The sequence below is a fragment of the Podarcis raffonei genome, chromosome 2 (genome assembly GCF_027172205.1).
Source record: "Podarcis raffonei isolate rPodRaf1 chromosome 2, rPodRaf1.pri, whole genome shotgun sequence".
Classification (NCBI taxonomy): Eukaryota; Metazoa; Chordata; class Lepidosauria; order Squamata; family Lacertidae; genus Podarcis; species Podarcis raffonei.
The window spans coordinates 33,388,653-33,407,906 of NC_070603.1; the positions used below are offsets into that span (position 1 = coordinate 33,388,653).

Genomic DNA, 19,254 nt, shown 5'->3' on the forward strand with positions numbered 1-19,254 from the left:
AATCCACTTGCTAATGCTGGGCTTACCAGTCTGGGCTGGCTACCCATGAAGACCCACAGAAAATTCTGAATGACTTCTGAAAATTCTGAAGGAGTCTAAAGCAAGGGAACAGAAGGGCATGCATGGCAAAATGACAAGATTTAGCTCCCCCCCTCCCTCTGTGATTTCATGCTTCACAATACACAGACATTGGGGTTGTGCTGGATAAAAACCACAACGTGACAAACTCACACAGCAACTTGGTATGCCATAGCATTTCCCCTCACTCCACCACCTCCAATCCAGCCTCTACTTGGAGTGGAGGTGGATTTCTATAGGTCACTCCAGGGGCTTCCTACTGGGATTGAGGGGGGGGGGGACCACTGCTGTCAACAGGAGCGTCCCTCCCATAAGGTAATTGCCTTATGGGGGGATTTCTAAGGGGACCACACTGGATGAAGTGTTAAATAAACCTCCCCTCACTGCATGCTGCAGTCCCAGTGAAAATTACGCATTTCACAGAAAGCGTTGTGTGCTACTCACTTAACATAATGTGTAATCAGGGCCTTGGATCCTATGCACATCTTACATTGGGCTGCTATGGCTTCCCTTGATTAAACACTTTCCGTTCCAGTGACTGAAGGAGACATGGCCCCCAATGGATTCCTTACTTGACAAACATGGATTCCAGTGATGTTTTGTGCTCATTAAAAAAACACCACACCCAACAATTAAACAAAGAAAAAGCAGAACTTTCACCTCTCTTCTAAACCCTTTGAAGCAAAGGGTCTAGGCGTGCTGGCTGTCACTTACCAAGTTGCCTTCATCATCCATATCGTCACATTCAGGAAGTGGATCTTCCAAATGAAGCTGCTGTATCAGAACTCTGGAGGTTGTTTTACCATTGCAATCTTGGTGCTCTGATGCGGAGGTGTGGCTACTGTGTATGCTGCTGGTCCGGTATAGAGAAGGCACCTGAAGTGTATCTTGGAAGTCAAAAGAGCCTTTGGTTTCCAGTGACTCAATGCGGTGAGGTATAGTGCCATTAATGCTCCCAGTCCGACTGGACTGCTCTTCATCAGAGCTTTCCCCTTCCTCTGAACTCTGCTTCCCATCCCCGGACAAAAGTGACTTGCGCTCTCCACTTTGGTTGCGACGTTTCAAGCTGGGAGCCCGCCCTATGCTGTTCCAGCTTGACCTGCGGCTGTTCCAGCTACCTCCAGCACTCCAAGGACTGTGTGGGGAACTCCGGGCGCTCATCTGGGGCAAAGCAGCGAAGAACAGGTAAGAAAACCAAGCCAGGTGCTAAACAAGAACCACCTGGGGCCTGCACTCAATTAGCAAGGCCTCAAGCCATCAAACATCGCAGTAGGTGCTCTGGTATGTCACACCCTTGGAAACAACCGCTAAGACAAGAAACAAACAGCGTGACAAGAAAGACAACTCACATACCGGAGATTTGAGATCATATGTATTAGGATCCATGGAGATGCTACTAGCTCTTCGGGAATCATAGCCTTGAGCCGCTTCCCCATAGATGGCACTTTTCGGCATGGGCATTGGTGTAGCGGCGGTGTGGATGATGAGCGGAGGTGTTAAGCTCTTCTTTAGCTCTGGGTGGTCACAAAGAGCCATCACTGAGAAAAACAAAGGACATTTAAGTCATACCCTAAGGGTGGAGGCACGTGAATGCATGTGTCAAGGTCTTGATGCCAACTTGGTGCCATGTGCTTCTGATCTAAAGGGGTTTCTCCTCCTCATCTCTTCCACCCTTGTATAATATGAGTTTCAAGTTTTTCTGTTTGTACACTTCTTGTACTCTACTCTCTTTCATTTACCTCTGATCACTTTTCCTAAATGCACATGAATTACAAGTAGCAGTGCTCTGCTTCTTCCATTCCCATTGAGAGATACCAACAAGGCCAGTCTCCCCTTTCTGGTGGATAGTCTTTTAACAACACCCTTAAAGGTAAGCAGCTTGGGCAGGGGGAAGGAGCAACATAATGTACAGTAGGCTTCTCCAACCTGATGTCATGATGAGGTTGGACTACAATACCCATCGATCCCAGCTGATATACAGCAGTATCAAGTCTTCTTCCCTACACCCCCCCCACCATGAGAAGGGAAAGAGACTGGCCCATTAAGCTAATGGTCTGTAAGTCATGTATGAATTTTTTAAGGCCACCAAACAGGAGTTTCCTTTCTGAATTCTTTTGATTACAATCATTCAATTATGTTCTCTTGAATCAAAATCGCATTAGTTCAAAGTGAGACTATTCTGGAGTTAGAAGTTCAAGAAAAACAACACCCGCTATTCATACTAAAATGAAAAACAGCAGCAGCTACTTACAGGCTGGATTTGAAAAGTTCTTAAGCCCACAGTCTTCTTCCAGACTACGGGGGAAAAGCTCCCCTTCAGAATCAGATTTAGTAGCATCACCCTAGATCAAAACAAAGTGCCTTAGCAAGCAGGATGAAAAAGCGAAAGTTAACTCAGGATTCCCCTTCTGAATAAAAGGGTCCTTTCACCCAACAAGATATCCACTGTTCCACTGAAATTGTTACCACAATGGGACATCACCTTCCACAAAATGATGCATGCATATATTGATAGCACATCAATTCACTATGCAGTAATCCTTCAGGAAGGGCAGAGAGGCTACATTTGATTCAAAAGCAGCTAAAGACTTGAATGGGGCAGGAACAAACTGTTTAACCTCCATCAGTTGGAATCTCAGACCGAAACACAGCTAAATGCTCTATTGGCCAAGTAAAATTAGACTCTATTCTTAACTTACTTTCCTGGCTATTCAGACAAATTCCTCATACACCTACATTCACAGGAAGTCAAAATGCTTCTTGCTGAAACTGATTTTTTAAATAAGATGTTTGCAAATTGCATTGAGACATATACATGGAAGGCGATTCACTAATTATTATCATTACTGATAATATACAAAATAATCAAGATTTTAACCAGGAATCTGAAAATGTATCTTGGTGATTACAGTGGGTAAGGGAATATGGGTGACGATACTGGAAAATGGGAATATATAGAGGAAAGTCCAACTAAGTGGGCAGCCTCTAATCTGATTGCTGCATGCAGCTTTTTCAAAAATAGTTAACAATACAAAAATCTGCAGTCAAAACCTTTTTTGGGAGGACACTTTCTATTGTTAGCTATCCTTTGGGAGGAAGGGTAGAATACAAGTTCAATAATAAAGATAGACTTTTACAAAATTTAGACTGGTACAATCTACTGATTAGTAGTGTGAATTCATTTATTTGAATGGCTTGAAGTAAATATATATATATCCTATCTGGTTGCCAATGAAGAGCAGTGACATGGGTCTACATGACTGAAATGGTAAGATCTGGATCACTTGGCTATAGGCAACGGGGTTTTACCACATGGGCAAGTCCTGTCTAACAAATTAGAAGCTTGAAGCTGACAAAAAGCTTGTCCCTATTAGAGGGTGGCCTGGAGCTTCTTCCAATTCCATGTTAAATAATTCACTTGCTCATTAGCCTCTGCCATTTGCTTCAATGTTAGGTTTCTAAGATCAGGCATCATTAACAAAGGGCCCTCAATACCTTCCCCTTGAGTCCTCTGATCCAATTCACTGGCACATGTGGTGGTAGATGGGAGAGGGTTATAACCCAAAAATATAAGCCAGGAATAGCATATACAATAATTATTCCAGTCCTGATTTCCTGAAGAAATCATAATTCCAGAGAAGAGTAGTCTCCAGTGAGTTTGATGTGGTCAGTGGAAGAAGTTGATGCAGCGATAACAGAGAAGCCAAGCAATTTTTTACTTTCCTAGTTTTCTAGCTAAAGTAAGGCAACTACCACAGCAAAGTACAACAAAGTCTACATTGCTGTTCTAAAAAGCCTTGGCTCACCCTGATGACATTTGGTGCTTGAGCAAAACATGAAAAGCAGAATGGGCAGTAGTTGGGAGGATAATGCTAAATGGCTGGCTTCTGAAAACAATTTTTGCCTGATTAAAGAGTACAGGACACATCATCAACATAAATGACCTTTATTTTCTCTAATTAAGTGCCTGCGTCTGTTTATCTATGTAGCTGAGCACATAACGTATTTTTTCTCCAATCAAGCTTTGAACTTTTTCTCAAAGATGCTTCTTCATCAAAACAGAGAGTGCACATAAGCACAAAATCCTGCATCTTCACCAGGTCTGTATGTAGGGCATTAGGTCTATTTAGAAATACTCAGTCTCCCCCTATTATGGTAGGTGAGGATTGTTGAGGAATGTATTCCGTTAAAAGGGACTTAAACTAATTAGTTTTTTTGTGACACAGAATCAACCTGACTTCTCCTCTTGGAAAGTTTCCCAACAGTATACTAAAGATGAACTGATTTATTTAAGACAATAATTAAAACAGGATTAGAAGCAGTAATCTATTAATCTCCACAATTAATGGATCAATTCATTAGTGGTTTAGACATGATTTAACCATGCTTTCACAGATAACAAGAGGCATAGCAATAGGGGAGGACAGGGTGATGTTTCTTACTTGATCTAATGCTTATTACTTTAAGTCAGGGCAGAGTGGTGAATCTCAAACCTTTCAGATTTTGTTGGGCTTTAATTCACATCAGCCCTAGCTAGCATGGCCAATAGTCAGCGATAATGGGAGTTTTACCTCTCTCCCTTTTTTCTTTACTCTGTAGCCTTTTGGTAACTTCCAGAGGGCTACAGGTTCTCCATCCCGTTTAAATGCAGAAGTATCACAAAGCTTCATGATCAACTGATCTCTTAACACCAAAAGAATTTGGTCCAGCATAAGGTATCATCTTTTATCTATTTTGTATCTCTTGAGATTTAAAGCATGGAGTCTTAACTGAAGCTGCCCCCTGTTGAGATGATGCCCAGAATTAATAGTGTTGCTGTAAAATAGCTGCATTGCTTCTTTCAATCAGCCAATGCATTAAATACGTTTCCTCAACAATAACTTATTATGCTATGTAGTGGAGATAAATGGCTCACTTAATTACCCCTAAAAGGTCAGTTGTGTTTATATGCTTCAAAATGAATATGATACAGGAGTATGATCGGCTGGGTTTAAACCTGGGAAACTCCTGAAATAACTCCATGGGGGGTTTCTTCAGTTTGGCAGTCCATTTTTCTGCAATTCCAATTTCTCACTAATGCTTCAAGCAAAAATGAGAGAAATTCCTGTTCAGATATGTGCCTTTATAAGACTTGCTGCTTCAGAAAAATAAAGTGTTTTCGATGAGGAAATGTGCCAAAGCACGTTATGACATTGCATAAAATATCACATGGCAAGCAACTAAGTTAGCACAAATGTCCAGAGCCAAACTACTATGTATGTGGAAAAGTATGAATAAAAGAGAGGTTAATTAATTAACTACTTGGTGGCTTTTAGAGTGAAGCTGGATTAAGATCCTCAGGTTGAAATTTGTTATATCTTTTCATGATTTAGTTTGCGTTCCTAAAAATATAAATAAAGAACAGGGGGGAGATACTTTTATCCTCCAGCCCTGCAGCACCAAACCCCATGTTTTCTTTGAAATAAAGCACCCCTGCCAAATAATATACCAGCACCTTTGTCAGTACACTAAGCACTAAGTTTAGCCGCAGAGAAGCATCACCCACCAGGGCTCCAATAGAAATTACCTGTTTTTGCACTCCCAGTTTGCCTTTCTGGATGAAAAAGGCATCGTATGAGTGAATGCAGAGTTTAAATCTTTTTTTTCTAGAAGCACAAGTACTTTGAGATAGCCTACAGGGTATTAGAGATATACAAATGTAGGGAAAGCAGTATCTGGCTATAACACAAGAGGCTTTTCATCCAAATAAAAGCTGCTGCTTCTGATGCTGAATGGAAATGGAGAAAAAATGGGAAAGGATAGACACATGGCAGGAACAGGCTATGGAAAGGGAAGCACAATTTATGAAGTGCTTGATTTCATGGAAATAAATGCAGCCTTGTAGACTTTTAGTATGTCAACATTTGACATAGCTTTTGTGTCATCATTCTGGGTTGTTGTTTTTTTAATATAAAGGAAACATTGTTAGCATACAGAACATTGTTAGGATTTAGATCATAACTCTATGAAAGAGTAGGAGTATTAAAACTTGTTCTGACCTTTCCTACATACCCTAGACTGGGGGATTTTGCTCAGAGATTATTGCCCAAGTTATCTGCAGTTTTTGTTTTTGGTTTTAAAGACACCAGCATTTATTGCAGCTGCCTCGATTTTAGCACTGACTTTTCTGGAACAGAGTTGTCTCACACATGAGCATCCACAAAACGTGCTTGATTTTAGGTCTCTTCTGTCTTTGAGGGGTTTCTTTAATCTCTCTCTCTCTCTTTTAACAAGAACTGGGTGTGGTATGCAAAGCAGTTAATAGCCTGTTTGTAAACCCCGTGCAAGGTCAAGAATATGCTGAAAACAATATGGGTCATGTTATCTTAGAATTCACTTTAATCCAATGGGCAGTCTCTCAGTGACTTGAATGGTCTCTGGGCCTAAGCTAGTACAGCCCTGCCATTGGTAGTAAGTAGATAAAACAATTTTATATTGAGAAAGTAGATATAACAATTTGTATCTCTCCATGAACATGAAACCAATCTACATGCATAAGGGCAAGTGCATTAGCGTAGTAAATGCAAGCAAATCCCAGTGATCCCGACGGAAATCAAAACCTGGATCCATGGAGTCACAGGCAGCATGTTGCTCAAGCATATCTAGGGCTTGGAGAGCACTGGCCAAGGCATGAAACTGAACTTCCATATGCAAATATTATGTAAAATGGCATCTACCTTTTAGGGAGAAACCAGAAGCTTGTGAAGAAAAATCTCAGTAGGGAGGAAGGAAGGAATCCAGAACAGGTTCTCAGTTATTAAGGGGACTCTGTTAATTCCCTCAAAGAAGGAAGAGACTTTAAATCAAGGCTAACTTGACAACAACAACAAGTCCAAAACCAAACAGCTACCATGATGAGAACAGTGGCAATGATGTGATTGTTCACCACAGAGGGAGAGAATGGGAGAAAAAGAGAGAGAGAGAGACAACTATCAGACGAAGTTTGGGGTGTTCATGCCAAGGTCTTACATACCACTGACGAGTCGACAGGCAGCTGAATACAGCTTAACTGCCTACTCGCTGCTTCCCGTTTGGTGATTTCCTGAAGTAAAAATGAGGAAGGAGGGTGAGGAAAGGGGCAGGGAAGGAAGGGAAGGCGGGTTTACAGGTTTTACAAATTTCAACATCAAAATTGAGAGAGTGGATCAAAGGGGGAACGATACCGGTATAAAAAGGATGGAAACAAAAGTGAGAGAAAAGGGAAGGCACCCATTGGGGTCAATTTCGTATCAAGGAGAAGCAGTGGAACAGGTCAGACTACACCTGAGTCGTCTGATGCCTTCATATTTGCTCTGTACAAAGGATAGTTCAAGCTGTTGAACATCCTTCATGGGGGGGGGGAATCAACCTTACCTTCAAATTAAGAGTTCCAAAGAATTCTTCTTTCATTTATTGCTTGTTTGTATATAGCACAGTATTAACAGTAATGCATTTTTATATCTGTTTCATAAGATCAAGTGTGTTTCTCAAACAGAAGCCCCCACCTCCACTCCCCAATGCCACATAGTAAACCACCTTTAAGGTTTTGATATAGAAAGGGGTATGTGTCTGCTGTTCAAGGGGGAGAAAATATGTTGGACATAATCAGTCTGACTTTGTTGTACAAAAAGGCAAGGTTTTCATGCAAGTTTCAATTTGTTAGCAAAGGATTTAATTTTCTCTTGCCTGCCATATTTGGTGACAGTACAGTTAATTTCCAGGGTAATGATGTCAGTAAATTAGAACCAATTGAAAGGATGACTGGTCAAAAATTTGGACCTAAGCAGAATAGTGAAATATACATATATCAGCTGCTCAATTTAAACTATTATCAAACTCACTTGCAGAAAGGAAAGCACAAGGATAAGCCAGAAAATGCTAAAATGTAGGTGTTTTTTTAAAAGGACAATTTTGTGATAGAAGTGTGCTTTAAGTATAAGGCATGGCCAACCCATTCCAAAAGCGCTACCAAGAGATGATTGTAAAATAGCTCATAATATCCCTCCTCATTTCTCAGGCTCTGTTCCCACACATAGTTTAGGCACGGTATGACTACTATTATGAATCTTAATTATTTACACACAGCTACCATTCCCTTGCTCATAGGTTGTTTTGTGGTAGGGTACAAGTTCGAAGAATAACTGACACAAAAGAGGGATATGAGATGAGCCAGCCACTAAGGATTGCCTGAGACAAGCGCAGAAACTGTAGGTAACATGAAAAGATTACCAATGGAATAATATGCTTCATAGATAATATTATCATGAAGTCCCTCAGGAGAGAAGCTTTATCTCCGACAGAAAGCTCTCTCACCAGAAGCCAATGTCCCCCCCCCCCCGATATATCCCCCAGGGTACAGACCTGACAGCTCAGTCAGTAATTTTTGCATTACCAGCTCTGTCAAACAGAGTCGCACTCCTCTTATTGCACAACTTACAACTGCTGCAAATTCAGACACAAAATTCAGACTGAGCATAAATAAATAAATAAGCCACTTGCATGCTGCAGGGAACGTGTTATGTGTGCATCTTGCATGAGGCACCAGCGAGGCTTATGTTTTAAAGTTTGTGTGTGTGTATGTGTGTTTTAGAGCAGCCCCGTTCTTTTGTATGTTTGCCTGCTGCTTAGCAACGAAAGGGTCCTGCACAGTCAGGCACTAAAATTAACAAAGTGTTTCCAGAGTTGAAGAAAGGCACTTGAGGATCACAAAGATAAAACCAACTGCAACATTGAGAGAAGTTTTCAGAGAGAAATCTCAAATAAGTGGGTGGGTTGGGGCACTTAAAGGAGCAAAAAGTATTTGAGCTTTTTTTTTTTTAAAAAAAGGTTCACGTGACAAGACAGCAGTAAACCTTGCTACTTTATTTGCTACTTTATTTGAAAGAGGGTTACTTGTATGCAAAGCATGTTGTAAGGAAGCAAAAGAACGATTGAAACTTGAAGGCTGTTTGATTTGTTTTTAAATAGAACAAAAAGTAAGAAAGAAGGAAACATCCTAAATCTGTGTAAGAATTCATAGAGTTTTGCCCCACTTCAGGGGACATCCTGACCACAAAGAAATAGCAAATCTGTTTGTGTTCTGTACATGTCCTTTCATGGGCGTAGCCAGTATTTTTGGTGGGGGGGGGGAACCTCAGATTTGTTTTTATTTTGACTGATTTAGGGGGGCAACTGCCCCCGGGCTACACTCATGTGTCCTTTAGACATAAGGGTACCATCTGGGCTTTTTTTCCAGCTGCAATTCACCGGTACTCAGTTTTGGCACCTCTCAGGTGGGTGCCATTGCCATTAGAAGAGAACAAAGGAGGTGTTCATGGTGATTTCTGGCATCTCTTTTTCTAGAAAATAGTACTGGGCACCATATTAATTTCAGGCCATTCATACCAAACCAACAGCAAACGTTCATACCAAACCAAACCAGTAACTAGCAGCAAGAGACATTCTAGGCAGGTAGACTTGCTAGGACCAACACACTCAAGAGTAAAGAATCCTGGAACCATTTGGGCAAGAGCCAGGAGGTGGTTGTGCATTTACTGCCTGAAGTGTGATATATCTCCCACTACCAATCCCAGAAAGGATTGGCGCAATGACCCCTTCCTAGGTTATCGAAGATGAAAAAAATACTATTACATGGAGACATGGGCATGATACCAAGCAGAAACGACATAAATGAAATAAAAGCACTTGGGAAAGATATGATTAAAAACAAATAAACAGCTACTCCAGCCGCATTGCCCTAAGAGGCCCCCATAAATCTTCTCCTTAAACTGCACTTGAAAGAAAGAAATAAAAAGCATAGCAGCGTTTCTAAATGGGTTTTTATAGTGTGAATGAATATGATGGCAAAAAAGGTGACAGACCTCAATGGTTGTTATTCTCCTGTCACACCTATATTATCAACAACACTTTAATTTAGAACCCATGCTACCACTAGACGCTGCTGAACAAAGCCCAAAATCAAAAGGCATGCTTGGGAAGTCATGCAGAATAATGTTGCCTTTCGACCTTCACTATGACAGTTTACTTCTCTGAGACTAGATTTTTGTTCACCATCCCCAGCTGCAGGGAGAACTGCTTGGGGGCTAGTTTTAAGAGGACTCAGCTACCTGCCAGTAAAACATGGAGGCCAAACTCTGTTCAAAGATTTGCTTTCCAGCTGTCTGCAGATGGTGGCAGAGAGGAAGTTTAGTTAGCAAAAGATCCAGCTTCTAGCAAATCGGTCCATAGAGATGGGGGCGGGGGGGGGGAATTGGAACTGAAAAAATATATGCCAAAGTGTTGCACTTAAGGAGGAAGAAAGACATTCACTAAGGAACAACAGCAAGAAAGGCAGCAACATCACTCCTCTTCCAACTTTGTCCATGCTTTTATGGGGTTGCTTTTAATTTGGCTCCTAAATGCAACAAAACCTGGTTCAAAGGCACTGGCATTGCATTCATTCCATCCAGTAGTTATTGCATAAATTCTGCATCTATAATAATGCTGGCTATTTTCAGTTTAGCCTTTGATAGAAGCTAAGGAGTTTGGTTTATACTGTACTGAAGTATTTGTTAAGGAAGGCAATGATAGTGCTACATGTTCCCTTTTGTTCTGTTTGCCAGATCTACTCATAAGATAATGGGTGTTCTAAATCCTCCATGCTACCTAATAGCAAGCATGAGATAAATAAGTTATTCAAGGCGTTACCTCTGTTTGAAAACCTTCCACCAAGATGGCAACCAACAAGTTAAAGAGAACGTAGTTTCCGAATGTCATGAGGGCAATGAAGTAGAGGGCAGCCCAGGAAGAGGTAGAAGCCATGCCGTTGTACAGGACTTTATTCCAGTCTTCCTGAGTCAGTATCTGGATTGGGGGGCAGGGAAGGGGAGGGCACGTTATGGGACATAGAAGCACATATCATTTGCACTCTCTTAAAGTTAGTTTGTCCTGCTCAGTTGAAGTGAACAAGCATATTTTGTTCTTTGAATAAATTATTTCAATTCCTTGCCATTTTAAAGCTTGTCATTCACATCAACATTTCAGACAACAAAAACATAAATTCTGCAAAGACACTGGTTTCTAAAAACTGCATCTGGAAAACCAAAACTTAAGTAGGTTCTGTATTTTATGAGCAGGCATTCCCCACTCCTACTCCCAAAATGCTTATAGATCTCTCCAGGGCTTTTTCCCCAGCCGGAACTCAGTGGGTGCCATTGCCATTTTAGCCTCTCAGGTGGGCACCATTGACATTATAAGAGAATGAGGGAGGCGTTCATGGTGAGTTCCGGCACCTCTTTTTCAAGAAAAAAATAGCACATGCTCTCTCTTAGCATTCAGTATGACATTTTGGAGAATCTCAAGCTGTTATCTCTTCAAGGGATGGGTGCTTGCTTATTCTTTCTGTAAATCAATTTGAATTTTTTTTTAAACCTCTTTGATTACTTATATTTGATTACTATCAACCAATATATAAATGCTGTGAAATAAATAACTGTTAGCCATAATGGTTGCATTACCTGGAAAACAGTAACGATGGCCCAGAGCAAGGAATCAAAGTTCTTCCTGTCGGGAAGAGTGTCTCCATCTCTCTCCGAAGCAAATTTACAGCCAAAGAGATGCATCCCAAGAATACTGAATGAAAGGGAAGAAAGAGTATATTAAGAAGAACAAGATTGTATTGGAAAAGAGACTCTTCCACCTTAGCAAATAATGTTTGGAGTGAAGTTCCTTACTCCTGCACCCCGCCACTCATGGAAGGACAAAGAAAGAAAAGAAAAGAAATGGGAATTCAGCTTTTAGTAAGCTACTTTCTCTGAGCTCTGACACCATCCCCTGTGGTGACTAGCAGTTGAAGGCTCATATATGATAAGGCTTCATTTGTTGGAACGAAAAAGTTTGAAGACTCTCACATTATGAAGACTGTTGGACTCTTGAGGGTTCACAAACTAAAAACCAAAGTGTTGCTCAGCCTGGGGAGTTTCAGGGTTAAAGCCATCAGAAGTAGAAGCATACTACACCACTCAGGTGGGGGAGAGAAATAACTACCATTTTCAAAAGATGTAGAGTTGTAGCACTGTACATTAAATCACTTTCCATCTTAGCAACTTGTACTGTTTTGCCATGGCACATAAATTAATATTGGCCGATTCCACCTCAAAGCACAGACACAACAGGCTTCAAAAGGGAATGAAGGGGCTCATTTAAGTACCCACCTGAAGATAAATATGAAAAGCATCAGCAACATGCAGAATGTGGCAACATTGTCCATCGTTTTCATGAGCACCACCAGCTGGCGCTGGAGAGCAGGCATGAAACGGACCAGTTTCAGGACTCTCATAAGGCGAAAGGTCCGTAGAACAGACAAGCCTCCACCCTGCTGTCCCACTATCTCCCAGACACTAAGAAGATAAAAGAATAATGTTAAATGGGTTCTTGTGAGGAAGAAGTACATCCATGCATAGAGTGCATATAGCAAAAGTGGGGAAGGCCTGTAGTCCAAACTAGCTAGTAGAGCTCAGTGGTGTGAAACAGGGATGCTCACAGGATGCTGGATACTACATGAGACAAGAACTTCAGATAATACAGACCTACAAGTATCTGCTGCAGAAATATGGAGGCCCAGGGGCAAATCGAGAAACATACATTTTCCTGGTGTTTTTTTTTAAAGGCTCAGTATTAACACCCACTGAAAATGTTGTTATAAACTGGGAAGGGGGAGGGGACCTCATATTTTCCTATTGCAAAGTTATCTGTGAAATTTAATTACATCACAAGAATTGTGCTGTTCTGAGCTTTCTCTCTTGTAAAATCAATTTCTTCTCTTTCTGTAGTATATTCTTCTGTATGTATACTGCTTCCAGATGTAAACAATCTCATTTTGTTTACTACAGCGTTGATACATGTTTTGAGACTGGGTACATATGCAATTATTATTTGGGGAAAAAAGATTTCATAAATACACCAAATGCTCCTGTTTGGTGTGTTAACAGCTAATAAAGTTATACACACAACATATTTCATTTTCTTAAACTGTTAATGTTTAAGGTGGACAAAGTTAGAGTACTGCATATATTTCAGCTTTCCCCCCAAGACCTTAGGATTTCTGAAAAGTTTAAATTTCTAGCCAGAACTTGCATTTGAATTAAAAAGAATTATGCCAGCATACACTCCTAACATATTTTGCATGTGCCTGAAAACCAAACAAGCAGCCAGATAGGTATAAGCCCACTTTGAGGATACTTTACTTAATGGATGAGTGGTAAATGTTCAACTGGGAAGTTCTGCAGATAGAAATATCTTACTTTTTGTCATGCACTTTTTAAAGATAATATGTGCTAAAGAAAACAGATACATTCTTGGCTGCCATTCCCAGTGTGTGGCTGCCACAAGGAAAGAAGATAGCATTTAAGTAGATGCCGTTCAGTGGTTCCCCTATGCAGGAAATTCCCCTGAAGAAGTTATCAAAATGGTGCTGTTGCACATAATCACGAGAGACGGGAGACAGCGCTGGTTTTTAGGAAGTTTTCACAGCAGTTCTGGAGCACATATTCTAACAGAGAGAGCAAAAGAACCGAGACACCCATAAACATTTCAGACGTTCCTTACTATTTTCCTGCAGCTTTATTTTAAATAGCCCAGTTGGGAGAAATCACTTTACCTGCTCACATAAAATGACAACTCCAGGCCAGTTACCTGATCACTACGATGATCCCATCAAATATATTGTATGGATTTTTGATGTAGCCAAAAGGGCCGTACACGAGCAGTTTCAGAAGCATTTCTAGGGCAAAGAGACTAGTGAAGACAATATTGCTGATTTCCAGTGCATTGGTGAGTTCTTCAGGCTGGAGAAATGAAGAAAAAGGAGAAACAAAAATATATATGTCAAGATGAACACAAATTTTGTGCTCTGATAGGCCAGGAGGTTCCAAGAGATGCGAGTAAATGTCAACTCAGTAATTACTGTATTCGTACAAGTCAGCAAGACAATGCTGGTGAATCTCTGGCCTATAAGTTATTTGTTGGCTCCTACAGTGCTTTTTTGTAACTCCCGAAACTGACCCTAGCACACTATGAACAGCAGCTATGAGGGGGAATTTGGTATTTGATATCACCCCCGGCTCCCTATCTTCTGGTGACAAGACGAGCAATAAATTAGCAAGAGATTTTAAATTAGTCTTTATGGCATTATATGTTTCACAGGTAATTAGTACACATTAAATACTGCAAGATAGTTATTAAAAGACGTTGAGATGTGTATCATAATCTCACAAATAAAGTAGCACGGGGAGCTCAAGGGCACATTATCCTCGATCCTTATATACACTCACTAATTAAGGAACTTTGGAAAATTAATTCCAACATGAAATCAATATTTTAAATAATGAGGAGTGATCTTCAGAACCCTTCTTGTTTTTGAGCCTGCAGTTTGAGACTTGGTCTCAAATTCTTAAACATATTTATACACCGCTTCAGTTAAATTGGTTCCATGGTAATATGCAGTATCAAAACTGAGATACCTATACAGTAATTTTGAAAACCCAGCAAGCAAAAACAGAACAATCAGCAACATTTCAAAATGCCTAAAAGGTTTAAAAACAACAACACACACATAGGAGACAAAAGGGTTCCACTTGGTATCTAAAAGAAAATAAAGTTGGGAACAGGCAAGCCGCTCTGGGGAGCAAATTTCATAGGTGAGGCACTATGGCTGAAAAGGCCACCTCTCTGGTTATCGCCTGCTTGAACTCTTAACAAGGAGGAAACAAACAGTAGAGGAATATAAGAACAGAAGAAGAGTCCAATTGGATCAGACCAAAGGCCTATCTGGTCCAGTATCCTGCTTCCCACAATGGTCAAACAGGAGCCCACCGTAAGGTCACGAGGGCCATGGCACTGCCTCACATTTGCTCCCCAGTCTAATCCTCCATGCATTTACTTAATCCTCTTTTAAAGCCCTACCCTTAAAAAAAAAAAGCCACCTAAGGGCTGATGCAGACCATGCATTTAAAGCACAAGACCACCTTCAAAGAATTCTGGGAACTGTAGTTAAGAGTGATGGGGAAATGTAGCCCTGTGAGGAGGAAACTACATGCATAATTGTATACGCTTCGATTTTGTTCCTGATCCCCTTAACTTGCCAATTTTTCTAAATTAAAAAAACCCCAAAATAAATGTTGGAACCTTTCCTTGTAACAGTTGCTCCAGCTCTCTAAAGCATCTATGCTGCCATTTTCGGCACTTTTCCTGGTTCTACAATATCCTTTTGAAATACAGCAACCAAAACAGTAAGTACACAAAGTATAGTCATGCCATAGATTTTTTAAATAAATACTTCATGATATTGGCTGTTTTATTTTTAATCCCTTTTTCTAATAATCCCTAACATGGATGTTGCTGCCCCCCCTTTTTTTACAGCTGCCACACATAAGTCAACTTTTTCATAATGTTATTCACCACGTCCCAAGATCTCTTTCCCGGTCAGTCAAACCAGCTCAGACCCAATCAGTTTATATTTTATGCCCAAATGTTCATCACTTTTCATTTAACTTAATGCGCCGGGCATGCTACGCCCCTGACAGAAACAACTGTCTTGGGCACTTGCTGTGTCCCCCTACCCAGCCACTCACTATGCACATCCTCAGCTTTGTTCCCTAGTCTTTGGGAAAACTATAGTCACGAGCATGTTCTGATCCTCTCACCAATGTTACATGTGCACCTTTTACAATTAAGATGGCTCAAGAAAACACCACTGCCAAAAATCAATCTTTTTTTTTTTTTGGTTTCATGATTTTCCTGCAAGAAATGCAAGCTATAATTTAGAAACAGACCCTTAACCAACTCTCTGTGCCATTCCCTGGGTTTTTTTTGGTTTATGTTTTTATTAAAGGACTTTTCATGAGTTGCAAAAGTACATTCGGCGCCTCTGTTTTCAAATCGTACACTTTTCTTCGCTGAGAGTGGGGAGGAAGAAGCAAGGTGGGCCTAATTAATACGTTGGTTTACTTTTTCGCACGTGTCTTTAAAACATGTAAGATATTAAACACATTTTTCATCTAAAGCAAATAAACCTTGACACACACATATCCACTTAATGTATACTACACACACACACATACACTCATTCTCTCTCTCTCTCTCTCTCTCTCTCTCTCTCTCTCTCTCTCTCATGTTGTAGGAGAGCTGCCCTAAAAAGCAGTTTCAAATTGCCTTACTAAAACATGTGCTTTGAATGGAAAAATATCTTATTTACAATCTCAATGGCACTGAGGGAGTTGGCATATAGTTATTTTCATCCTGGAGGCCATATTATTTGAGAAGCAAATACTGAAGGCTCTCACAGTAGAAATACTAATCTTCTCTTTAATCTAGTATCCCACACTAATTTTTCATGCAGTTTTCTTCTTGAAATGTCACCCAGTGCAGCACTTGCAGCTCTGTATTTCCTACCAGAAAATGATATATTAGAACTGTCTGAGCTTAATTCACAGTCTGTGAAAGAAAAAGACCCCTTCATTACTGTCAGTTGAAACAAACTAAGAATTTATGGTTAAATTGATTCTAATAATGATATGGCTTCCATATCCATATCTGACTGTAATTCTATTTTGCTCCAGTTGAAGAAAACGAAGTACTCAAACTGCCCCAGTAGTAAGTAGTAAGTAGTTTCTACTTACTGTAGTAACTACAGTACCTTTAATAGCAGGGCATGTTTTGCAGAAATGTATTTTGTAGAAGGATAGAGTTATCTAACCAGAGCAGAAATGCTGTTAACAGAATATTTTTTTAAAAAAAGGTCTTTCTAACTAGTCATATTATGAAGACTTTCAGGAGTTCCCCTCTTTTTCCTTAGCAAAATGGCTTGGAAAATGTTGCTTTTTCTTTACTATTCAGTCTTCACTGCAATACATGTTCAGTACAATATATGCAGAGTAAAGATCACAACAGTAAACTGCTCCATTAAGAGGCCACAAAGAGGGCGTATAACTAAGAAGAAAATTAAAAACAAGTTTTTTCAAGCAGAAACAATGCAGCTTCAAAGACAGGATCAAAAGAAAGCACAGTTTTGGTATGGCAAAGCAGAAGGGCCAATATACTACAGATAGTATGCAGCTATGATGCCTGAAAATCAATTCTGCATCAGAATCACAGCTGGACTTTTACGATCATAGCAGGGAGGCAGCTGGTTGCTCGCTAGACCTGACGAAGCTGCTAGGGTCACATCAGATGGCCAATGAGATCATACCCGCTAACATTTCCCTGATGAAAATAGGGACATCTTAAGGAAAACTTGGACACTCTGGGATAAAATAACAAACTGGGATGGCTTCTGCAAATCTGGGATGGTCTCTGGGAAATAGGGACACTTGGAGGGTCTGTGAGGTCACAAGTACATGGCAAAGTTGTGCCCCCCCATCCTTCTCCCTTGCAAACATAATGTAGACACTTAAGCACTGCAATTTCACAAATAGCACATAACTAAACGAACGTGTGTTTCACTTTGGTTCAGAAGGTGTCCCTGCTGTCACAGTTCCTTCTCTGGGATGGGAGAAATGTTGTGTGGCCTCCACCTCACTCTAAGGAAGAACCTTACATTGCGACTTAGGTTCTTTGCAGAGTTTGGCTCTGTGGACAGGTCCCAAAGAATGCATGGAATTGTATTGGTTTGCTGTTGTTCTGTCAAATTTTGATTCAAGTCAAACATTGGTAAACTGTTAAATTTGCCTCTTCACAAATTTTGCCAGTGGTGGCAAAGTGACAGCAGCACAGGTGCTCTTCAGAGCCACCTTGTCCACCTACCTCACTCTGAGGAAGGATCCTGCAAAGTGCTCTGTTGATGCAGCAAAGGCACTCCTAAAGTGTCAGGGCATGTTGAATTTTCCAACTTTCCAACTTAAAAAATGAGGGATGCTAAAAAGTTTTAACATAGCTTGAGAATCCAATATATGTTTGGGTTAATTTAATACAATTTAATGTTGCTTGGTAAATAAGTACATAAAAATATTGATGTTTTAACATTTTTGTGGAATTTCTAATAATTTTAAACTTGTCCGATTATTTTTTTGTGGGGGAAAATGTGTGCAAAATTACATAAAAATCATCAAAAATGATAGGACATCAGATCGGCTTGCCCTATCTGAAGAAATTTGCAAAAATTAAGCTTCACCCCCTAAAATAATATGCCCTACATGACAGGCCAGGGTGTGGGTGTAGCTGAATTGCTCCTCCTGATGTGCCACCTCAGACAAATGGCTCACTTTGGCTCATATAATGGCTATATTTGGTGAGGAAACAAAAACCACTAAACCCAAGGATGTCCTTCCAACTCTATGTTCTCCTTTCAGTCACTTGATACCTAGGATTCCTGTGGAGTTTTCTCTTACCCCAAAGCAGATAAAGTCTTCTCAAAAGTCTTGCTCCCTTATAATGATGTAGAGCCTCAAAAAATGGAAACTTTCCCTCAATCTGAAAGTAAAATTAAGGTCGCTTCTAGCTGTCAGGGTATGCATTCGGAACATGGTGAAAGAAAAGTAACCTCATCCTCAAAAATAATCTATGGTAATTTGAACTTTACAAGCAGATGTCTAACCTCAATTACTCCATGCACAGCTTTGTCCATCTCAAATAAATGTTATATGACAGTGTACAACAACTTTGTTTCTGTGTAAATCAGCAAAAGACCTGGCCTTGCTACTGGAGCTTGTACTGATTTCATTTAAGCTGATTTATACTGCTCTAAGAAAGTGATTTTCTGCTCACATGTAACTTATAGGTTTTCCAGAGATCACTGTTTGTACATCTTCCTGCCCCTCAACTAAACCTAAGATCAATGAATGGCAGCAACATCTGTGTACAAATTTTTCAATAGGAGTTGCTGCGGCATAGCTCTCAGAGTGCCCCCTTCAAATGCAGAAATCACCTCAGGAAATTCAGCCTTCTGTCCTTGATGTGGGTTTGACCTAATGAGCATGTGCTTGCAATCAGCTACTATACCTGTAGTCTTTTCCTCCTCCTCAGAAACCAAGTGTGAAACTTTATAAGGAACCTGCTATTCACCAAACTGAGGACTATGAATGTAACCTCCAATAATCTCTTTAACTGAAATAAGAATAGCTTACATCTCTGGAGAAAGATAATATTAAGCATTTAGAGAGAGAAAAACCTCTGGCATCACAATTT

The 19,254-nt window shown here is 40.3% G+C and overlaps 1 protein-coding gene across 15 annotated transcripts in view; it reads right to left on the bottom strand.

The window, feature by feature from the left end:
• CACNA1G (calcium voltage-gated channel subunit alpha1 G) overlaps window positions 1-19,254 on the bottom strand; it is a 324,964-nt gene that overhangs the window by 80,183 nt on the left and 225,527 nt on the right. For 11 of the 15 annotated variants that reach the window (XM_053375761.1, XM_053375766.1, XM_053375756.1 and 8 more), the window contains exons 10-17: window positions 13,768-13,919; window positions 12,288-12,473; window positions 11,592-11,706; window positions 10,783-10,938; window positions 7,091-7,159; window positions 2,330-2,420; window positions 1,432-1,616; window positions 793-1,239 (exon numbers count right to left, since the gene is read on the bottom strand). In XM_053375761.1, the coding sequence (XP_053231736.1) occupies window positions 793-1,239; window positions 1,432-1,616; window positions 2,330-2,420; window positions 7,091-7,159; window positions 10,783-10,938; window positions 11,592-11,706; window positions 12,288-12,473; window positions 13,768-13,919 (1,401 nt within the window). The remainder of the gene's footprint in view (window positions 1-792; window positions 1,240-1,431; window positions 1,617-2,329; window positions 2,421-7,090; window positions 7,160-10,782; window positions 10,939-11,591; window positions 11,707-12,287; window positions 12,474-13,767; window positions 13,920-19,254) is intronic. The other 4 variants (XM_053375770.1, XM_053375762.1, XM_053375763.1 and 1 more) reach the window with 1 other exon arrangement.